Below are 18,244 nucleotides of genomic sequence, written 5' to 3' on the forward strand. Positions count from 1 at the left end.
TTGTGCTGAAGCATTGAGTTCTTTTCACTGGGGCGTTTACCCCTGGTACACGTTTCATTCCCTGTGCTAACGCCCAAACAAGACCCCCCCCCCCCATCAGGTTGTTGCTCTGGCTTTGGAATGCCTGAAGGTCAGCACGCGGTTAAATGGATTTAATTTAATTTAATACTGTTTACATTTTAGTTATAGTTTAGTATATGTCCTGTTAGTGTCGTGTCTGTTAGTGTCGTGTCTGTCTCGTGGTCTGTCCTGTTGGGTTGGGTTTTGTCCCGGTGGATATTATCCAGTGGATATGTGGAATGTCCTCTGGGATTATTAAAGTATCTATCTATCTATCTATCTATCTATCTATCTATCTATCTATCTATCTATCTATCTATCTATCTATCTATCTATCTATCTATCTATCCTCTGATGGGGAGCTGACATACTTGTGACCATCTAGTGTAGCTTCTAGTAGGTACTTTTCTGAGTAAGTGAATGTTAAGTGTTGGATACATATCATTTACTCTCCTCAGAGTTCATGAAGGAAGCTGAAGGACAGTAGTTCTGTCAGACACGATCCAGAGTCAGGCTGTTGGATGGTTCTGGCTGCTGGTCGGGTCCAGCAGGTGTTCTAAGACCAGTCCGTTTGTCTCAGGTGCCTCAGACAGAGAGCAGGAACCAGCACTGAGGAGCTGGAGAAGAAGGAGGACTACCAGGAGCTGCCTGAGTACCTGCAGCTCCATCAGATGGTGGTCAGGAAGATCGGTGAGATCTGCAGGATCGTCAATCAGGTATGTGCTGAAGCTCCACCCACTACATGGATGTGTCGTGTCTGCGTGTACAAAGCTGCTCCACACGTCAGTGAGAAACCGTACACCTCTGTAGGGACAGGATCAATACACACTTCAAAAGTAGATCTCTCATGAGTGAGTGATAAGTGGAACATTCAATGCCAGCTCAGCTTTTCATTCATTAAAACACGCCACGGATGTTTTTGAGTGAACCGACCAATGAGGTGGGGGGGGCACAGACACACTGTCCTACACACAGCTGGGATTGGTCACCACTGGACTCTGTGATGTGTCTGCCCCTAACCGGGGTAAATCATCATGAAGACAATACATGTGTGATGTGTCTGCCCCTAACCGGGGTAAATCATCATGAAGACAATACATGTGTGATGTGTCTGCCCCTAACCGGGGTAAATCATCATGAAGACAATACATGTGTGATGTGTCTGCCCCTAACCGGGGTAAATCATCATGAAGACAATACATGTGTGATGTGTCTGCCCCTAACCGGGGTAAATCATCATGAAGACAATACATGTGTGATGTGTCTGCCCCTAACCGGGGTAAATCATCATGTCTACAATGCTGCAGCAAAAGCTAAATGATGACCTGAATCTGTATATTTGTGTGTGTGTGTGTGTGTGTGTGTGTGTGTGTGTGTGTGTGTGTATCCCTGTGTGTGTGTATCCCTGTGTGTGTGTATCCCTGTGTGTGTGTGTGTGTGTGTGTGTATCCCTGTGTGTGTGTATCCCTGTGTGTGTGTGTGTGTATCCCTGTGTGTGTGTGTGTGTGTGTGTGTATCCCTGTGTGTGTGTATCCCTGTGTGTGTGTGTGTGTATCCCTGTGTGTGTGTGTGTGTGTGTGTCCCTGTGTGTGTGTGTGTGTGTGTGTATCCCTGTGTGTGTGTGTGTGTGTATCCCTGTGTGTGTGTATCCCTGTGTGTGTGTGTGTGTATCCCTGTGTGTGTGTGTGTGTATCCCTGTGTGTGTGTGTGTGTGTGTGTGTGTGTGTATCCCTGTGTGTGTGTATCCCTGTGTGTGTGTGTGTCCCTGTGTGTGTGTATCCCTGTGTGTGTGTGTGTGTGTGTCCCTGTGTATCCCTGTGTGTGTGTCCCTGTGTGTGTGTCCCTGTGTGTGTGTCCCTGTGTGTGTGTCCCTGTGTGTCCCTGTGTGTGTGTCCCTGTGTGTGTGTCCCTGTGTGTGTGTCCCTGTGTGTGTGTCCCTGTGTGTGTGTATCCCTGTGTGTGTGTGTGTCCCTGTGTGTGTGTGAGCAGCGGATGCTGCTCCAGGACCTCCATGACACTCATGTGTGTAACTCCCTGCTGGTGGCTGAGAGTGAGGAGGACATCTGGAAGAACGAGTCTGTGTACCGACAGAGGCTCAACACGTCTGACGGTGAGTCAGCTGTTGTGTGTGTGGTGTGGAGGTTTGATGATGGTGGGGGTCATTGCTCCTGTGTGTGCCCCCCCTGCACAGACTACCACACAGAGGACAGCTACCAGCCCAGGGACTACCTGGCAGCCACCATGCAGTTCATCCCTGGACACTTCTCCTGTGAGGTGGTGTGGAGGACCATCATCCACATCCACCCCCGCCTCAAGATGGGGCCCAACATGGGGGTGGCCAGGGGTGAGTGGGGGCTGTGGAAACAGGGGGGTCATGTTCCTACTGAAGGCTCTCACAACACCATCTGACAAGTGTGTGTTTGGTACCGGTAAACACACACCTTCAGCTGCGGTGCGTCATGGGGTGTTCAGTCAGGGACACGTGAAAAACGTTCACAAGAAGGGAATCGTGTGGCTTTGACTGTTGGAGATGGCAGCTGGACACTTCACAAAATGATGCTAATCTACAGTATAGATAGACTTTGATGCAGGCTACAAGAAGTTTTATTCTCCTGTGTTCAGGTGTTTGTATTTATTTCCTTCAGTTAGCAGCCTGAGCTAGTAGTTTGAAACGTAAAATGTCAACTTTCAATCTGACATTAGTGACTGTTATAATTATTAAAGTACTATGTGGTCTGTATTGTTCCCTGTACAGTCAAACCTCGGTTATCGAACGCTTCTGTTCTCCACCAAATCGGTTTTCGACAGAAAATTTGAGAATCTTACGTCTCAGAACTCGACCAAAAATTCGGCTCTCGACCAAACCGAAAGAACCCGTGCAGCCGCTCTCCTGGGCGAGGGAGAGAGGCGCGCGGAACGGAGATGGACGGAGCGGTAGAGACCGCTCCGTCACAGCGGCTCACTCCGGAGCTGAGCGAACTGGAATGCCCAGGATGCTTCCTCCGTATTCAAAGTTCATTCGGAGCAGACCTGTTCGTTGTTATTTACGCAAATCTGACTGATTCTTTTAGTTTTGCATCGTGTATTAGCCCCTAATCATGGGTCCAAAGAAAGAAAGTGCAAGTGGTAAAGCTGGTGAAGAAAAGAGGAAAGTAGTGCGCAAAACTATTGAATTTAAATAAGAATTAATAGCAAAATATGAATCAGGCGTGTGTGTCTGTCTTGGAGAAGGAGTTCGGGATGGTGAAACCGACGATAAGCACCATCCTAAAAAATAAAGACCAGCTTAAAGCAAGTGATGTGGCTAAAGGATCTAGTGTTTTCAGCAAATTAAAATAAAACAGTGTCTATTTCTACCCTTTTTATTTATGGTAAACAGTATACAGTGCAGTTTATGGTGTAAAATGGTAAAAACAAAACTTAGAAAAAGTTGTTTTTTAGATTTGGAACGGATTAAAATGATTTACACTAATAATAATGGGAAAAATAGTTTCGGATTTCGAGCAACTCGCTTTTCAAACAGCCTTCTGGAACGGATTATGTTCGAAAACCGAGGGTCGACTGTACTTCATTTTCATGACACCTTCACAACAATTTCTGATTTGTTTCTCTGATTTGTAGGATTAGCAGGTGACCTTTACAACACTTTATAAATTCTTTATTTTTTGTCCCCTAATGCTAGCGATCCAGGCGCTGCGCTCTGTGCTGAACTCCTTCTGTGTGGTCAACAGGAAGAACATGTTTGTCTATCAGGAACGCACAACTAAATCCGTTTTCTACCTCAGGTTTGACTTCTCTGCTCTAAATCATTTTTACACATTTACAGTGATTTGACTGGAAATATAAAACACAGCTCTGTATGTCAATCCACGTCCATCATCTGACATTATTAGGTTCAATCAGACCATAATGACTCACACACACGTCCCTGTGGTGAATTCAGTCCAACTGATTTCTAAGTCTGAACCTCAGAAATCAGTTGTAATCAGTCTTACTGAGCCAACAGGCCTGTTGTGTTCATCTGATGAGTCTGATGCCAGGAGGCTGTTGTCTCTGGTTCAGCTAACAGCAGGTAGCATTTGAAAGTGACAGAAGTGTAATTGTTCTTGAAGTGTCTCAGGTTCCTCAGTGTTACCGGTGTGTATACCAACACACTCCTGTTCGGTGTGTTTGTCTGGTCAGGCTTTGTGAAACATCGCTCACAGCCAAGTACTCAGACGTGGATGGAAACCTGTACGTGAGTCGCTCCAGCGGCCTGAGCCGGAGTCAGGAGCCCCTGCTGTCAGATGACCCCATGGTAGGTGGGGGGGGTCAGGTCTGAGTCTCTTTACTGAATATACCTTTGGTTTTGTGGGGGGCGCAAAACTCCACATTACTGCTTCACATGCAGATGCTTTAATCTTAATCTCTGGACTATTACGTGTACCTGAATATAAACTGCAGTACATTTAAAAACACAAACTTTGTACACGTGTGCCCCCCCCCCTGTCTATAAGCCTCACGTGTCCAGCTGTTGTAACACCACATATTTTGACACACAACAGCGGAATAAGCGAGTTTAGTAGATGAATGGATGAATGGTTAGTGTGGATTACTGGTGTACTGATCTGTTGGTTCCCCCAGGGGTCCAGGTCCTCTCTGGACGGCTCCAGACCCGCTGGACAGACGGACAGACACATCCTGCTGCTGGTGCACGGAGTAGGAGACGCAGGTAGCGCCAGAGACAGAATGACTGCTCATTACTTGATTGATTTTCTTTATTATTACAGTTAATTTAAAACTAGAACCCGAGCAGTCAGACTGCAACATCCTGCAACACCCCTGAACTCAAGATTATACCCTGACCTACTGGCATAGGTCAACGATCACAGCTAGTGCTCTGACCTATTGATCAGAGCACTACCTGTGATCTATGCACCGTGTTAACGAGTGATGGTGTTAACGAGTGATGGTGTTAACTAGTGATGGTGTTAACTAGCGATGGTGTTAGGGAGCGATGGTGTTCACTAGTGATGGTGTTAACTAGTGATGGTGTTAACTAGTGATGGTGTTAACTAGCGATGGTGTTAGGGAGCGATGGTGTTCACTAGTGATGGTGCTGGGGAGCGATGGTGTTAACTAGTGATGGTGTTAACTAGCGATGGTGTTAGGAAGCGATGGTGTTAACTAGTGATGGTGCTGGGGAGCGATGGTGTTAACTAGTGATGGTGTTAACTAGCGATGGTGTTAGGAAGCGATGGTGTTCACTAGTGATGGTGTTGGGGAGCGATGGTGTTAACTAGTGATGGTGTTGGGGAGTGATGGTGTTAACTACTGATGGTGTTGGGGAGTGATGGTGTTAACTAGTGATGGTGTTAACTAGTGATGGTGTTAGGGAGCAATGGTGTTCACTAGTGATGGTGTTAGGGAGCGATGGTGTTAACTAGTGATGGTGTTGGGGAGTGATGGTGTTAACTACTGATGGTGTTGGGGAGTGATGGTGTTCACTAGTGATGGTGTTAGGGAGCGATGGTGTTCGCTAGTGATGGTGTTAGGGAGCGATGGTGTTCACTAGTGATGGTGTTTGGGAGCGATGGTGTTCACTAGTGATGGTGTTGGGGGGTGATGGTGTTAACTACTGATGGTGTTGGGGAGTGATGGTGTTAACTAGTGATGGTGTTAACTAGTGATGGTGTTAACTAGAGATGGTGTTAACTAGAGATGGTGTTAACTAGTGATGGTGTTAACGAGTGATGGTGTTAACTAGTGATGGTGTTGGGGGGTGATGGTGTTAACTACTGATGGTGTTGGGGAGTGATGGTGTTAACTAGAGATGGTGTTAACTAGTGATGGTGTTAACTAGAGATGGTGTTAACTAGAGATGGTGTTAACTAGTGATGGTGTTAACGAGTGATGGTGTTAACGAGTGATGGTGTTAACTAGTGATGGTGTAAACTAGTGATGGTGTAAACTAGTGATGGTGTTAACTAGTGATGGTGTTAACTAGTGATGGTGTTAACTAGTGATGGTGTTAACTAGTGATGGTGTTAACTAGTGATGGTGTTAATGAGTGATGGTGTTAATGAGTGATGGTGTTAACGAGTGATGGTGTTGGGGAGTGATGGTGTTAACTAGTGATGGTGTTAACTAGTGATGGTGTTAACTAGTGATGGTGTTAGGGAGCAATGGTGTTCACTAGTGATGGTGTTAGGGAGCGATGGTGTTAACTAGTGATGGTGTTAGGGAGTGATGGTGTTAACTACTGATGGTGTTGGGGAGTGATGGTGTTCACTAGTGATGGTGTTTGGGAGCGATGGTGTTCACTAGTGATGGTGTTGGGGGGTGATGGTGTTAACTACTGATGGTGTTGGGGAGTGATGGTGTTAACTAGTACTGGTGTTAACTAGTGATGGTGTTAACGAGTGATGGTGTTAACGAGTGATGGTGTTAACGAGTGATGGTGTTAACTAGTGATGGTGTTAACTAGAGATGGTGTTAACTAGTGATGGTGTTAACTAGAGATGGTGTTAACTAGAGATGGTGTTAACTAGTGATGGTGTTAACGAGTGATGGTGTTAACGAGTGATGGTGTTAACGAGTGATGGTGTTAACTAGTGATGGTGTAAACTAGTGATGGTGTAAACTAGTGATGGTGTAAACTAGTGATGGTGTTAACTAGTGATGGTGTTAACTAGTGATGGTGTTAACTAGTGATGGTGTTAACTAGTGATGGTGTTAACTAGTGATGGTGTTAACTAGTGATGGTGTTAACGAGTGATGGTGTTAACGAGTGATGGTGTTAACGAGTGATGGTGTTAACGAGTGATGGTGTTAACTAGTGATGGTGTTAGGGAGTGATGGTGTTAGGGAGTGATGGTGTTAGGGAGTGATGGTGTTAGGGAGTGATGGTGTTAGGGAGTGATGGTGTTAACTAGTGATGGTGTTATGGAGCAATGGTGTTCACTAGTGATGGTGTTCACTAGTGATGGTGTTCACTAGTAATGGTGTTCACTAGTAATGGTGTTAACTAGTGATGGTGTTAACTAGTGATGGTGTTAACTAGTGATGGTGTTAACTAGTGATGGTGTTAACTAGTGATGGTGTTAACTAGTGATGGTGTTAACTAGTGATGGTGTTATGGAGCAATGGTGATCACTAGTGATGGTGTTATGGAGCAATGGTGTTCACTAGTGATGGTGTTCACTAGTGATGGTGTTCACTAGTAATGGTGTTCACTAGTAATGGTGTTAACTGGTTAAATGGTGTTTTCCTGCCTGAAGCTGGTCCTGTCTGTCTGTCTGTCTGTCTCCAGGTCCAGAGATCACTGACGAGCTGGTGAAGCTGTTGTGTAAACGTCTGGACGAGACCACCCTGGACATCATCACCGTCATGCTGGTCAGGAACTGTAAGCTGACTCCAGCCGACGTGGAGGTAAAGCCCTGAAGTCCTGAAGTCAGTGAACGCAGCAGCAGGAGAGTCAGTGTTTGATGGGGGAGGACAGGGAGTCAGTGTTTGATGGGGGAGGACAGGGAGTCAGTGTTTGATGGGGGAGGACAGGGAGTCAGTGTTTGATGGTGGGAGGACAGGGAGTCAGTGTTTGATGGGGGAGGACAGGGACTTATTGTTTGATGGGGGGAGGACAGGGAGTCAGTGTTTGATGGGGGGAGGACAGGGAGTCAGTGTTTGATGGGGGAGGACAGGGAGTCAGTGTTTGATGGGGGAGGACAGGGACTTATTGTTTGATGGGGGGAGGACAGGGAGTCAGTGTTTGATGGGGGAGGACAGGGAGTCAGTGTTTGATGGGGGGAGGACAGGGAGTCAGTGTTTGATGGGGGAGGACAGGGAGTCAGTGTTTGATGGGGGGAGGACAGGGAGTCAGTGTTTGATGGGGGGAGGACAGGGAGTCAGTGTTTGATGGGGGGAGGACAGGGAGTCAGTGTTTGATGGGGGAGGACAGGGAGTCAGTGTTTGATGGGGGGAGGACAGGGAGTCAGTGTTTGATGGGGGAGGACAGGGAGTCAGTGTTTGATGGGGGGAGGACAGGGAGTCAGTGTTTGATGGGGGAGGACAGGGAGTCAGTGTTCTTGAAGATGGTGTTCAGTTCAGTTCTTCCGGTTCAGAGTGACCTCTGTGACCCCAGCTGCTTTAAACGTGTTCAGAGTGACCTCTGTGACCCCAGCTGCTTTAAACGTGTTCAGAGTGACCTCTGTGACCCCAGCTGCTTTAAACGTGTTCAGAGTGACCTCTGTGACCCCAGCTGCTTTAATCGTTCCAGTTCATCCAGCCCTCAGGATCTCCTGCCACGGAGGTCATGACCTTCAGCCTGCCCCCCTTCTGTCTGCCCTGGCTGTCGGCTGTGTCCCACTACCTGAAGCAGAACCTCCTCATCTTCCTCCATGTGCCCAAGTACACAGACAGCAACACGGCTCATCACTTCAAGGTGAAGGCCCCCCTCTCAGGGTGTTTCACACCTCTCACACCAACGTGTCACACTCACATCACCAGCTGTCAGTGATCAGACCACTGATGACGCAAAGGCAATGTTTTGGTTTCAGGCTTTAGGTTTTAACACATGTGTGTTAACACACTCAGCCTGATCCAGTCTCTAAATGAGTGGCAGGTGAATGACTGGTGAATGACTGGTGAGTGACTGGAGAGTGACTGGAGAGTGACTGGTGAACGACTGGTGAACGACTGGAGAGTGACTGGTGAACGACTGGAGAGCGACTGGTGAATGACTGGAGAGTGACTGGTGAGCGACTGGTGAACGACTGGAGAGCGACTGGTGAACGACTGGAGAGCGACTGGTGAACGACTGGAGAGCGACTGGTGAACGACTGGAGAGCGACTGGTGAGCGACTGGAGAGCGACTGGAGAGCGACTGGTGAACGACTGGAGAGCGACTGGTGAACGACTGGAGAGCGACTGGTGAGCGACTGGTGAACGACTGGTGAACGACTGGTGAACGACTGGTGAACGACTGGTGAACGACTGGTGAGCGACTGGTGAACGTCTGGTGAACGTCTGGTGAACGTCTGGTGAACGACTGGTGAACGACTGGTGAACGACTGGAGAGCGACTGGTGAACGTCTGGTGAACGACTGGTGACCCCCCCTCGCTGTGTGTGTGATCTGCTCTGGTGTCCTCCTGCAGCACTACTGCCATCTGAAGAGTGACCTGTCTGATGGTGACATCTATCTCTACAATAAGCCTGGGGGCCAGGGCACAGGGGGCAAAGGTAACCACATCATCTGGGACCAGCGTGCCCCCCCTCCACACCAGAGGAGAACACACTGTGTGTTTGTGTGACTGGGGAGGACCAGTGAACCTCACACCAGTCCCTCTGCTCTGGCAGGAATCGCGTGCATCACCCTGTCCTTCCTGGACGCCCACGGGCGCCCCCTGCCCCCCCCGGGACAGGACTGTGTCAGACCACACAGACCAGAGACCTGCAGCGCCCCCCTCCATCCAGAGGACTTCACCAGGCTGACCAGCGTGGACAAAGTGAACCCCCACAGGGTCACTACAGGGACAGGTGACGACACCTCACTGTGTCACTAACAACACACTGTTCTGTTACAGGTGTGTGTGTGTGTGTGTGTGTGTGTGTGTGGGTGTGTGTGTGTGTGTGTGTGTGTGTGTCTGTGTGTCTCTGTGTGTGTGTGTGTGTGTGTGTGTTTCTCTGTGTGTCTCTGTGTGTGTGTGTGTGTGTGTGTGTGTGTGTCTGTGTGTGTGTGTCTGTGTGTGTGTGTGTGTCTGTCTGTGTGTGTGTGTGTCTGTCTGTGTGTGTGTGTGTCTGTCTGTGTGTGTGTGTGTCTGTGTGTGTGTGTGTGTTCCTGTCACTAACAGCCCTCTCCCCCAGCAGAGCCCCCCCTGTTGGTCCGGTTTGACATCTGGGAACAGGGTAACATCAGCCCCTCCCAGCTGAGTGACAAACTGCAGGGGGCGCTGCGCCACGCCCTGTGTGACGTTCTGATGGAGCTGAGGGTCCTGCCCAACCCTCTGTGTGTGGGCCCCTCCAGCCCCCCAGCAGACGCCCAGACTGAAGATAAAGGTGAGGGGGTGACTGTTCAATCTGGGGGCAGATTGAACACAGTCTGCCCCTCAGTGTTACCCCTTCACACCCTTGTTGTGTCTGTAACGTGTCCCAGGGCTGCTGGTTCCCCTCCCTGAGGCTGAGGAGGTGAAGGACGGTGTGGGGCAGCGCAGCGGCCCCCGTGTCCTGAAGACTTGCCCCTCTGCTGGCGCCTTACCCCAGGCTGTGGGCAGCAACCCCCTGACGCCAGAGTCCACCGCACCCCCCAACAGGAGCACCCGCCGCAGCTTCTGGGACATACTGGTCAGTGGTGTGACTGGTGTGTCCCAGTTCCTGCCCCCACCAGCAGGAATGAGTCCGAGTGTGATTCATTTAATCAGAGACACACTGACGCCCTCTAGTGGTCAGCTGTGTATGTGTGTGTGTGTGTTTGTGTGTGTGTGTGTGTGTGTGTGTGTGTGTGTGTGTGTGTGTGTGTGTGTGTGTGTGTGTGTGTGTGTGTGTGTGTGTGTGTGTGGTGTGTGTGTGTGTGTGTGTGTGTGGTGTGTGCCCCCAAAGACCACTTGTGAATGTGGTCCCTGTGGCCCCGTCTTAAATGCACCCCACATGTGTTGTGGGTTTGAATCCCTGCAGAGTAAACCAGACACGTCAGAGCTGGGGAGTCCGAAGACGACAGACGACATCGTCCAGGAGAGGGGGGAGGAGGGTCGAGCTGCACGACGACGACACAAGACGGAGAACGTGAAGCAGCAGTGGAGCCAGGAGAGAGCAGTGGTAGTGGAGCAGGAGCAGGTCCAGAGGTGTGTGACACACACACACACACACACACACACACACACACACACACACACACACACACACACACACACACACACACACACACACACACACACACACAGCGTCACTAGACACTAGCTCCACCTGCTGGCTGACAGAGGGAATGAAACCAGCAGCGGTCAGACAGAACACAATCCATTCCCTGGTGGTGATTGAAGTCTTCATCTTCATCTTCATCACGTCACACACCAAAATACCTCTACTGGTGAACAGCATTAGCATTTGTATTAGCATTAGAATTAGCATTAGAACTAGCATTAGAATTCGCATTAGTATTAGCGTTAGTATTAGCATTAGAATTAGCATTAGTATTAGCGTTAGTATTGGCATTAGAATTAGTATTGGCGTTTGCATTAGAATAAGCATTAGAATTAGCATTAGTATTAGCGTTAGTATTAGCATTAGAATTAGTATTGGCGTTTGCATTAGAATAAGCATTAGAATTAGCTTTATTATTAGCATTAGAATTAGTATTAGCGTTAGTATTAGAATTAGCATTAGAATTAGCATTAGTATTAGCATGAGTATTAGCATGAGCACTAATATTAGTATAAGTATTAGTATGAGCATTAGCATGAGTTTCAGCATTAGTATTAACATTAGTATTAGCATGAGTATTAGCATTAGCATTAGTATTAGCATGAGTATTAGCATTAGTATTAACACTAGTATTAGCATTAGTATTATTATTATTAGCATGAGTATTAGCATGAGTTTCAGCATTAGCATTAGTAGACCCATGTTGTTTAACTCTCCATGCAGGAGGAGGATCTCTCTGCTGGAGGAGGGGGACGTGGGCAGTCTCCACTCCATCTACCAGCTCACCTACCAGCCCTGGATCACCTTCATGTCCCAGCTTGGTGAGTGTGGTTTGATGAGCCCATGTCTCTGAGTGTTATACAGGCTGTTGAGAGCGTCTGATAATCAGTTCTGTCTGCCCCAAGCTAACTACCCCCTCTCCATCTGCCACCAACAGGCTGCCCCTCTGTCCAGCAGTGCACCGTAGACATGGCTTCACATTTCCTTCTACCCTCCGTCTTGGTGGAGATTGTTAACCTGGTCAGCTCGCTGGCCAGCGACACGAGCGTCAGGGCCTTCAGAAACACCAGGTGAGCCCTTTGTGGTGGGTCTTCAGACCTTCAGCCAGACTGAAAGGAAGTCACAGTCTGAGTGTTAAAGAAGACTGTTGTGGACATCTTGGTATTTTCTTACATTTTCATCAATAATGTTTAGTGTTTGCCCCACACCTTTAGCTGCCCGGGGTCTGGAGAGGTGTTTGTGCCGTTACCCCTGACCCCCAACCTGAGCCAGCCCCCAGGTGCCTCAAGGAGCTTCATTCTGACTGGACGAAACTTCCACCAATGGCACTGCAGCACCGAGCAGGGTAATGTCTGGAGCCAGTGAGTGTTATGGTTCTGTGGTGTGTGTGTGTGTGTTGGGGGGGTCCGGACCCCACCCACAGGACCGTTTCTGTCCCTCTGCTTCTGTGCCCCACTGGTACATCCAGTCTACATCCGGTCTACGTTGGTAGCCCTCTATTTTAGTCTTTTGCATCTGAAATTTAAGTGACCCCCCCCCATCTTTTGTGCCAGTTCATTGTCACAGCCGTCAACACGCTGCTGCTGCTCTGGATGTGTGTTTTCTTAGCTGTGTAGAGTAACCAGTGTGTGTGTGTGTGTGTGTGTGTGTGTGTGTGTGTGTTTGCCTCCTGGTCATTGGTGTTGAGCTGTGTGTCTCACTGTCGCCCCCGCCTGGCTGTTTGTACCATGTGTTTGCTTACAGACGACAGTTCAGATGAGGAACACTCCCCCGTGCTAAATAGGTTCACACGTAAGTTCATTCTTCAGCTTCACACACGGGTGCTGATGGGATGTCTCAGCTGATGGGGTCACAAGCCGGAGTTCATCACCACTGAACCCCCCCACCACACTGAACCCCCCCCACCTCACAACTCATTCAGACTCATTCAGTTCATCTTTTATTCTGATGTCAACACACAGACATTCAGCCTTACAGTCGAGGACACTAAACGTATATAACCCTGTTTGTGATCTGTTGAAGATGAACAGGCGTTAAACCAGATCAAACAGCACTGACAGCCATGATATCTGACGGACTGCTAATCCAGATTCATGAAATGGGATTAAAACCATAATGTAGCCAATCCACTGCCTATGACACAGCTCTACATGACGTAGCTGATCAGCAGATGCTCCACTCTGACCTGATTTGCATACAGAGTGATTGATCACTGATACAGTGACACGTTGGCTCAGTGTTACATTGAGCAGACATCCCTGATATTTCTGTTCTCTGTAGATTTTAATTCTTGACACCATCAGTCCTGCTGCGTTGTCGTTGCTTTTCGCCCCCATTGCTGTTCCATCTGTGTGCAGTTCAGCCACTGACACCCCTCTGAATACCTGTGTGAATGGACTCCAGTTCCCCTGGGTTGGGGGAGGGCAGCCCCCACACAGAACCCTGGAACTGGATTTTAATGACTTCCCCTGATAATAATAATTCTAACAGCCTGAAATCCCCACAGCTGTTTGAAGTGAAGACGCCTCTTGGATTGGAGGTGTCTTCAGTTTGTTTTGTAAGTCCAGCTGAAGCTGTTGAACACAGGAATCACCTGTGACCCCTGTGACCCCTGTGACCCTTTGGTTCCAGTGAGGTAGAGGAACTGTGGGGGGGTTTGCTGCTTCATGGTTCCACTCACGTCTCTTCCTCCAGCTCACAAAGGCTTCCAGCGTTTCGAGGCTCTGGAGCCGAGTGACTGCTTCAGCCCCAACAAGGCTGGGGCGGGCGTGGCCCCCCGCCAGAGGTTCCTGTTCATCAGCGTCCTGGACAAGAAGGTGGGAACTGTTGGAAATACTCCTTGTGACAAACAGTAAACTACACCGTTACATTTCTGACTGTTGGATGTAAGTTGTGTGGGAGGCAGGAAGGCATTCTCTTCTTTAACGGATTCATCACCCAAAACTACCCAAGATGCACTTGTGACTCGCCCATAGCCGGCTGGGATCGGCTCCAGCAACACCCCAGACCTGTGGGGCAGAACAGTGGCTACAGATGAGACCGACGGAGGGATGGATGACCTTCTTGTGGGAGCTCCTGACGGTCCTGACCCCGTCTAACCACTCTCCCCACTGGTCCTGCAGGTGACCCTGTACAGCTACAACTGGTCTGTGGACCTGGGCTCGTCCCTGAACCGTGAACTGGTGCGACTGGTGAAGTGGCAGAATGCCAGAGCTCACGTTGTCCAGTGTCTGCTGAACCAGAAGATGGGGCTCTACCATCACTACTGCTTCTCTGACGCCCCCACCCACGAACTGGACTCCAAACAGGTGAGGGTGGGGGAGCACCTGGACGTGTCTGCAGTGAGACGGTTCTTCACCCACTGAGGTGACCTATGAGGCAGCAGCTGCCATGATGTCCCTCTGGTGACATCTCAAACACGTTGACCTCTGACCTGTGTTTACATGTGCTCAGACTGTCTTTACAGAGCAGGTGTAGTGTTTCTACGCTGACAGTTCCCAGTAGTGGGATTTCTAGCAGGACAAAGGATCATTATTGGCTGCTCTTGGAAAAATAGCCCCTGAGTGACAATAATCTATTTAATAAATGAAACCATATTGATTATAGGTGTCAGAGGTAACTGATACTATATAATGTGTGTGTAGGCTCTAGGGATGAGCGAGTACACCACTATCTGTATGGGTGGGGCTTAACCTGGAAGTGGGTGTGGTTGGACCAGAAATGGGTGGGGCTTAAATCACTACATTATTTCAAGTCTGAAATTGATATGCATTGATCAGAAGTTGCTATATTTATGGTTTATTTTAAAACTATTTACAGAACAGCCTCAACATGGAGTTTCAAATCAATGTTTTTATCACAAGAAGGTCTTCTGGTGTGACAACAGAGTTTTTAGTTGGACTAATGCAGGACATGTCCGAGGGCAGCAGAACAGAGAGGTGTGACAGAGGAGTTGGAGGTAGAGGTGGACTGATCAGGGATCAGCTCTGAGCCCCTCCTGTCTGCAGTGGTGTTGTTAGGCTGACACAGGAAGTTACACTACCATTCCCATCGACCACCGGGTTTGCAGATGACATTGTGATCTGCAGTGAGAGCAGGGACAGGTGGAGGAACATTCAGAAAGGTGGTGTCATGGAGAGGAGCAGGAGAGTAAAACAGAACACATGAATAAATGAGAGGAGGAGAGACGAAGAGTGAAGGTGGAGAACTTTAAATACTGGAGGTCAGCAGTCCAGAGAAACAGTGGTGCATTCTGGTCACACACACTAAGGTAATCCCAGCTGTACTCTGGTGGTCCTTTTCCTTTACCTGGAGTGTATTTCTTATTTACTGGTGTTGTTTGCTGCTGCTGCTGATTTACAGTCTGGATGGAAACATCCTTTTCTACTGTTTGGCCGTAGTTCCCATTTGTGTTTTTATTGGTTGCTTTTCTTCCTGGGGTGACAGGACCCCAACCCGTTCCTGAGCCCCTCCATGGAGCCTGATGCGTTGCTGCGCAGCGCCGTACCCCCCTTCACCAGTAAGGACCAGGGCCGACTGGGGGGCTCCGGTCGGAGCCTGGCCCCGCTCCACTTCCCCTCTGAGCTGCTGCCCTTCGACGAGGCCCTCAGGGACGTGTGCTCCTTGCGCCCCCTGGTGGAGGGCGACGTGGTATCCCGACACGGGGGACAGCTGCTGGACATCAAAGCTGCTGAGCGTAGAGGTACGGGCTGGGGTCCCCTCCTCCATCACCCCCGCACTGGGTTGGAATGACCCCCACTTGTCTCTGCTGACAGAAATGGAGAAACAGATGAAGATAGAAAACCTGTTTGTGACCTGGCAGCAGAGGTCAGCGCAGTCCAACATGCCCATCTCTGTGAGTAACAACCCCCCCTGTGTGTCCAGTGTGTAGACCACCAGGAACAGTGTGTGTGTCCAGTGTGTAGACCACCAGGAACAGTATGTGTGTGTCCAGTGTGTAGACCACCAGGAACAGTGTGTGTGTGTCCAGTGTGTAGACCACCAGGAACAGTGTGTGTGTGTCCAGTGTGTAGACCACCGGGAACAGTGTGTGTGTGTCCAGTGTGTAGACTACCAGGAACAGTGTGTGTGTCCAGTGTGTAGACTACCAGGAACAGTGTGTGTGTCCAGTGTGTAGACCACCAGGAACAGTGTGTGTGTCCAGTGTGTAGACCACCAGGAACAGTGTGTGTGTGTCCAGTGTGTAGACTACCAGGAACAGTGTGTGTGTCCAGTGTGTAGACCACCAGGAACAGTGTGTGTGTCCAGTGTGTAGACCACCAGGAACAGTGTGTGTGTGTCCAGTGTGTAGACTACCAGGAACAGTGTGTGTGTCCAGTGTGTAGACCACCAGGAACAGTGTGTGTGTCCAGTGTGTAGACTACCAGGAACAGTGTGTGTGTCCAGTGTGTAGACCACCAGGAACAGTGCGTGTGTCCAGTGTGTAGACTACCAGGAACAGTGTGTGTGTCCAGTGTGTAGACCACCAGGAACAGTGTGTGTGTCCAGTGTGTAGACCACCTGGAACAGTGTGTACGTGTGTCCAGTGTGTAGGGTAGACCACCAGGAACAGTGTGTGTGTGTGTCCAGTGTGTAGACCACCAGGAACAGTGTGCGTGTCCAGTGTGTAGACCACCAGGAACAGTGTGTGTGTGTCCAGTGTGTAGACCACCAGGAACAGTGTGTGTGTGTCCAGTGTGTAGACCACCAGGAACAGTGTGTGTGTCCAGTGTGTAGACCACCAGGAACAGTGTGTGTGTGTCCAGTGTGTAGACCACCAGGAACAGTGTGTGCGTGTGTCCAGTGTGTAGACCACCAGGAACAGTGTGTGTGTCCAGTGTGTAGACCACACTGGACACACACACTGTGTGTGGTCATGATGCTGCAGTCTGGACCCTGTTCTATCCATCAGGGTTCCCCCCCAGCACTGACACCGTCTCATTAACATACCCCCCCAGGGGACAGACCTGGACATCCTGAAGCAGTCCTCCAGGCTGGTCCACTACTGCGCCACGCCCCTCCTGTTTGACCCCCTGTTCCGTAAGCAGATCCAGCAGGAACAGATCGTCCAGCTGCCAGTGAAGGTGTGTGTGTGTGTGTGTTTGTGTGTGTGTGTGTGTGTGTGTGTTTGTGTGTGTGTGTGTGTGTGTGTGTGTGTGTGTGTGTCTGTGTGTGTGTCTGTGTGTGTGTCTTTGTGTGTGTGTTTGTGTTTGTGTCTTTGTGTGTTTGTGTGTGTGTCTGTGTGTGTTTGTGTGTGTGTGTGTGTGTGTGTGTGTGTTTGTGTGTGTGTGTCTGTGTGTGTTTGTGTCTGTGTGTGTGTGTTTGTGTGTGTTTGTGTGTGTGTTTGTGTCTGTGTGTGTCTGTGTGTGTGTGTGTGTGTGTGTGTGTGTCTGTGTGTGTGTGTGTGTGTCTGTGTGTGTGTGTGTGTGTGTGTCTGTGTGTGTGTGTTTGTGTGTGTGTGTCTGTGTGTGTGTGTTTGTGTGTGTGTCTGTGTGTGTGTGTTTGTGTCTTTGTGTGCGTGTGTGTGTTTGTGTCTTTGTGTGCGTGTGTGTGTTTGTGTCTGTGTGTGTGTGTTTGTGTGTGTTTGTGTCTGTGTGTGTGTGTTTGTGTGTGTTTGTGTGTGTGTTTGTGTCTGTGTGTGTGTGTTTGTGTGTGTTTGTGTCTGTGTGTGTGTGTTTGTGTCTGTGTGTGTGTGTTTGTGTCTTTGTGTGCGTGTGTGTGTTTGTGTGTGTGTCTGTGTGTGTTTGTGTCTGTGTGTGTGTGTTTGTGTGTGTTTGTGTGTGTTTGTGTCTGTGTGTGTGTGTCTGTGTGTGTGTGTGTGTCTGTGTGTGTGTCTGTGTGTGTGTGTGTGTGTGTTTGTGTCTTTGTGTGTTTGTGTCTGTGTGTGTGTGTTTGTGTGTGTTTGTGTGTGTGTTTGTGTCTGTGTGTGTGTGTCTGTGTGTGTGTGTGTGTGTGTGTGTGTCTGTGTGTGTGTCTGTGTCTGTGTGTGTGTGTGTGTGTGAGTGTGTGTGTGTGTGTGTGTTTTTTTTGTCTTTGTGTGTGTGTCCTCAGCGTCCTCCCACCCCCCAGGATCCCCAGTGATATTTAGGCCCCACTGGTTCCTGTTTGGTCATTTAGAGGCTTAAAGGATTGTTTACTGATAAACGAACATAAAACACAAATGAACCGTTTCCCCTGACGACCAGTCCCGTCCTGGGGGGCTCATGGCAGCTGGTGTGAAGCAGAGACACAGGTAGTGGTTGATGACAGGAGCAGAGGAACCTCTGAGGCCTGTGTCTGCAGCTGGAGGCGGTC

The 18,244-nt window shown here is 49.3% G+C and overlaps 1 protein-coding gene across 7 annotated transcripts in view; it reads left to right on the top strand.

Moving 5' to 3' along the window:
* szt2 (SZT2 subunit of KICSTOR complex) overlaps nucleotides 1-18,244 on the top strand; it is a 76,290-nt gene that overhangs the window by 35,223 nt on the left and 22,823 nt on the right. For 6 of the 7 annotated variants that reach the window (XR_011036666.1, XM_068318448.1, XM_068318450.1 and 3 more), the window contains 22 exons: nucleotides 641-776; nucleotides 2,050-2,170; nucleotides 2,252-2,404; nucleotides 3,743-3,845; nucleotides 4,243-4,357; nucleotides 4,684-4,771; nucleotides 7,352-7,470; nucleotides 8,315-8,479; nucleotides 9,193-9,277; nucleotides 9,395-9,574; nucleotides 9,905-10,093; nucleotides 10,191-10,378; nucleotides 10,709-10,875; nucleotides 11,675-11,772; nucleotides 11,889-12,021; nucleotides 12,166-12,296; nucleotides 12,695-12,742; nucleotides 13,646-13,767; nucleotides 14,074-14,259; nucleotides 15,398-15,653; nucleotides 15,727-15,806; nucleotides 16,909-17,034. Coding sequence is in view for 6 of the 7 variants with exons in the window: in XM_068318448.1 (XP_068174549.1) it covers nucleotides 641-776; nucleotides 2,050-2,170; nucleotides 2,252-2,404; nucleotides 3,743-3,845; nucleotides 4,243-4,357; nucleotides 4,684-4,771; nucleotides 7,352-7,470; nucleotides 8,315-8,479; nucleotides 9,193-9,277; nucleotides 9,395-9,574; nucleotides 9,905-10,093; nucleotides 10,191-10,378; nucleotides 10,709-10,875; nucleotides 11,675-11,772; nucleotides 11,889-12,021; nucleotides 12,166-12,296; nucleotides 12,695-12,742; nucleotides 13,646-13,767; nucleotides 14,074-14,259; nucleotides 15,398-15,653; nucleotides 15,727-15,806; nucleotides 16,909-17,034 (2,989 nt within the window). In the remaining variant the exon portion in view is untranslated. The remainder of the gene's footprint in view (nucleotides 1-640; nucleotides 777-2,049; nucleotides 2,171-2,251; nucleotides 2,405-3,742; nucleotides 3,846-4,242; nucleotides 4,358-4,683; nucleotides 4,772-7,351; nucleotides 7,471-8,314; nucleotides 8,480-9,192; nucleotides 9,278-9,394; nucleotides 9,575-9,904; nucleotides 10,094-10,190; nucleotides 10,379-10,708; nucleotides 10,876-11,674; nucleotides 11,773-11,888; nucleotides 12,022-12,165; nucleotides 12,297-12,694; nucleotides 12,743-13,645; nucleotides 13,768-14,073; nucleotides 14,260-15,397; nucleotides 15,654-15,726; nucleotides 15,807-16,908; nucleotides 17,035-18,244) is intronic. The other variant, XM_068318449.1, reaches the window with a different exon arrangement.

This window comes from Antennarius striatus, chromosome 7 (assembly GCF_040054535.1).
Source record: "Antennarius striatus isolate MH-2024 chromosome 7, ASM4005453v1, whole genome shotgun sequence".
Classification (NCBI taxonomy): Eukaryota; Metazoa; Chordata; class Actinopteri; order Lophiiformes; family Antennariidae; genus Antennarius; species Antennarius striatus.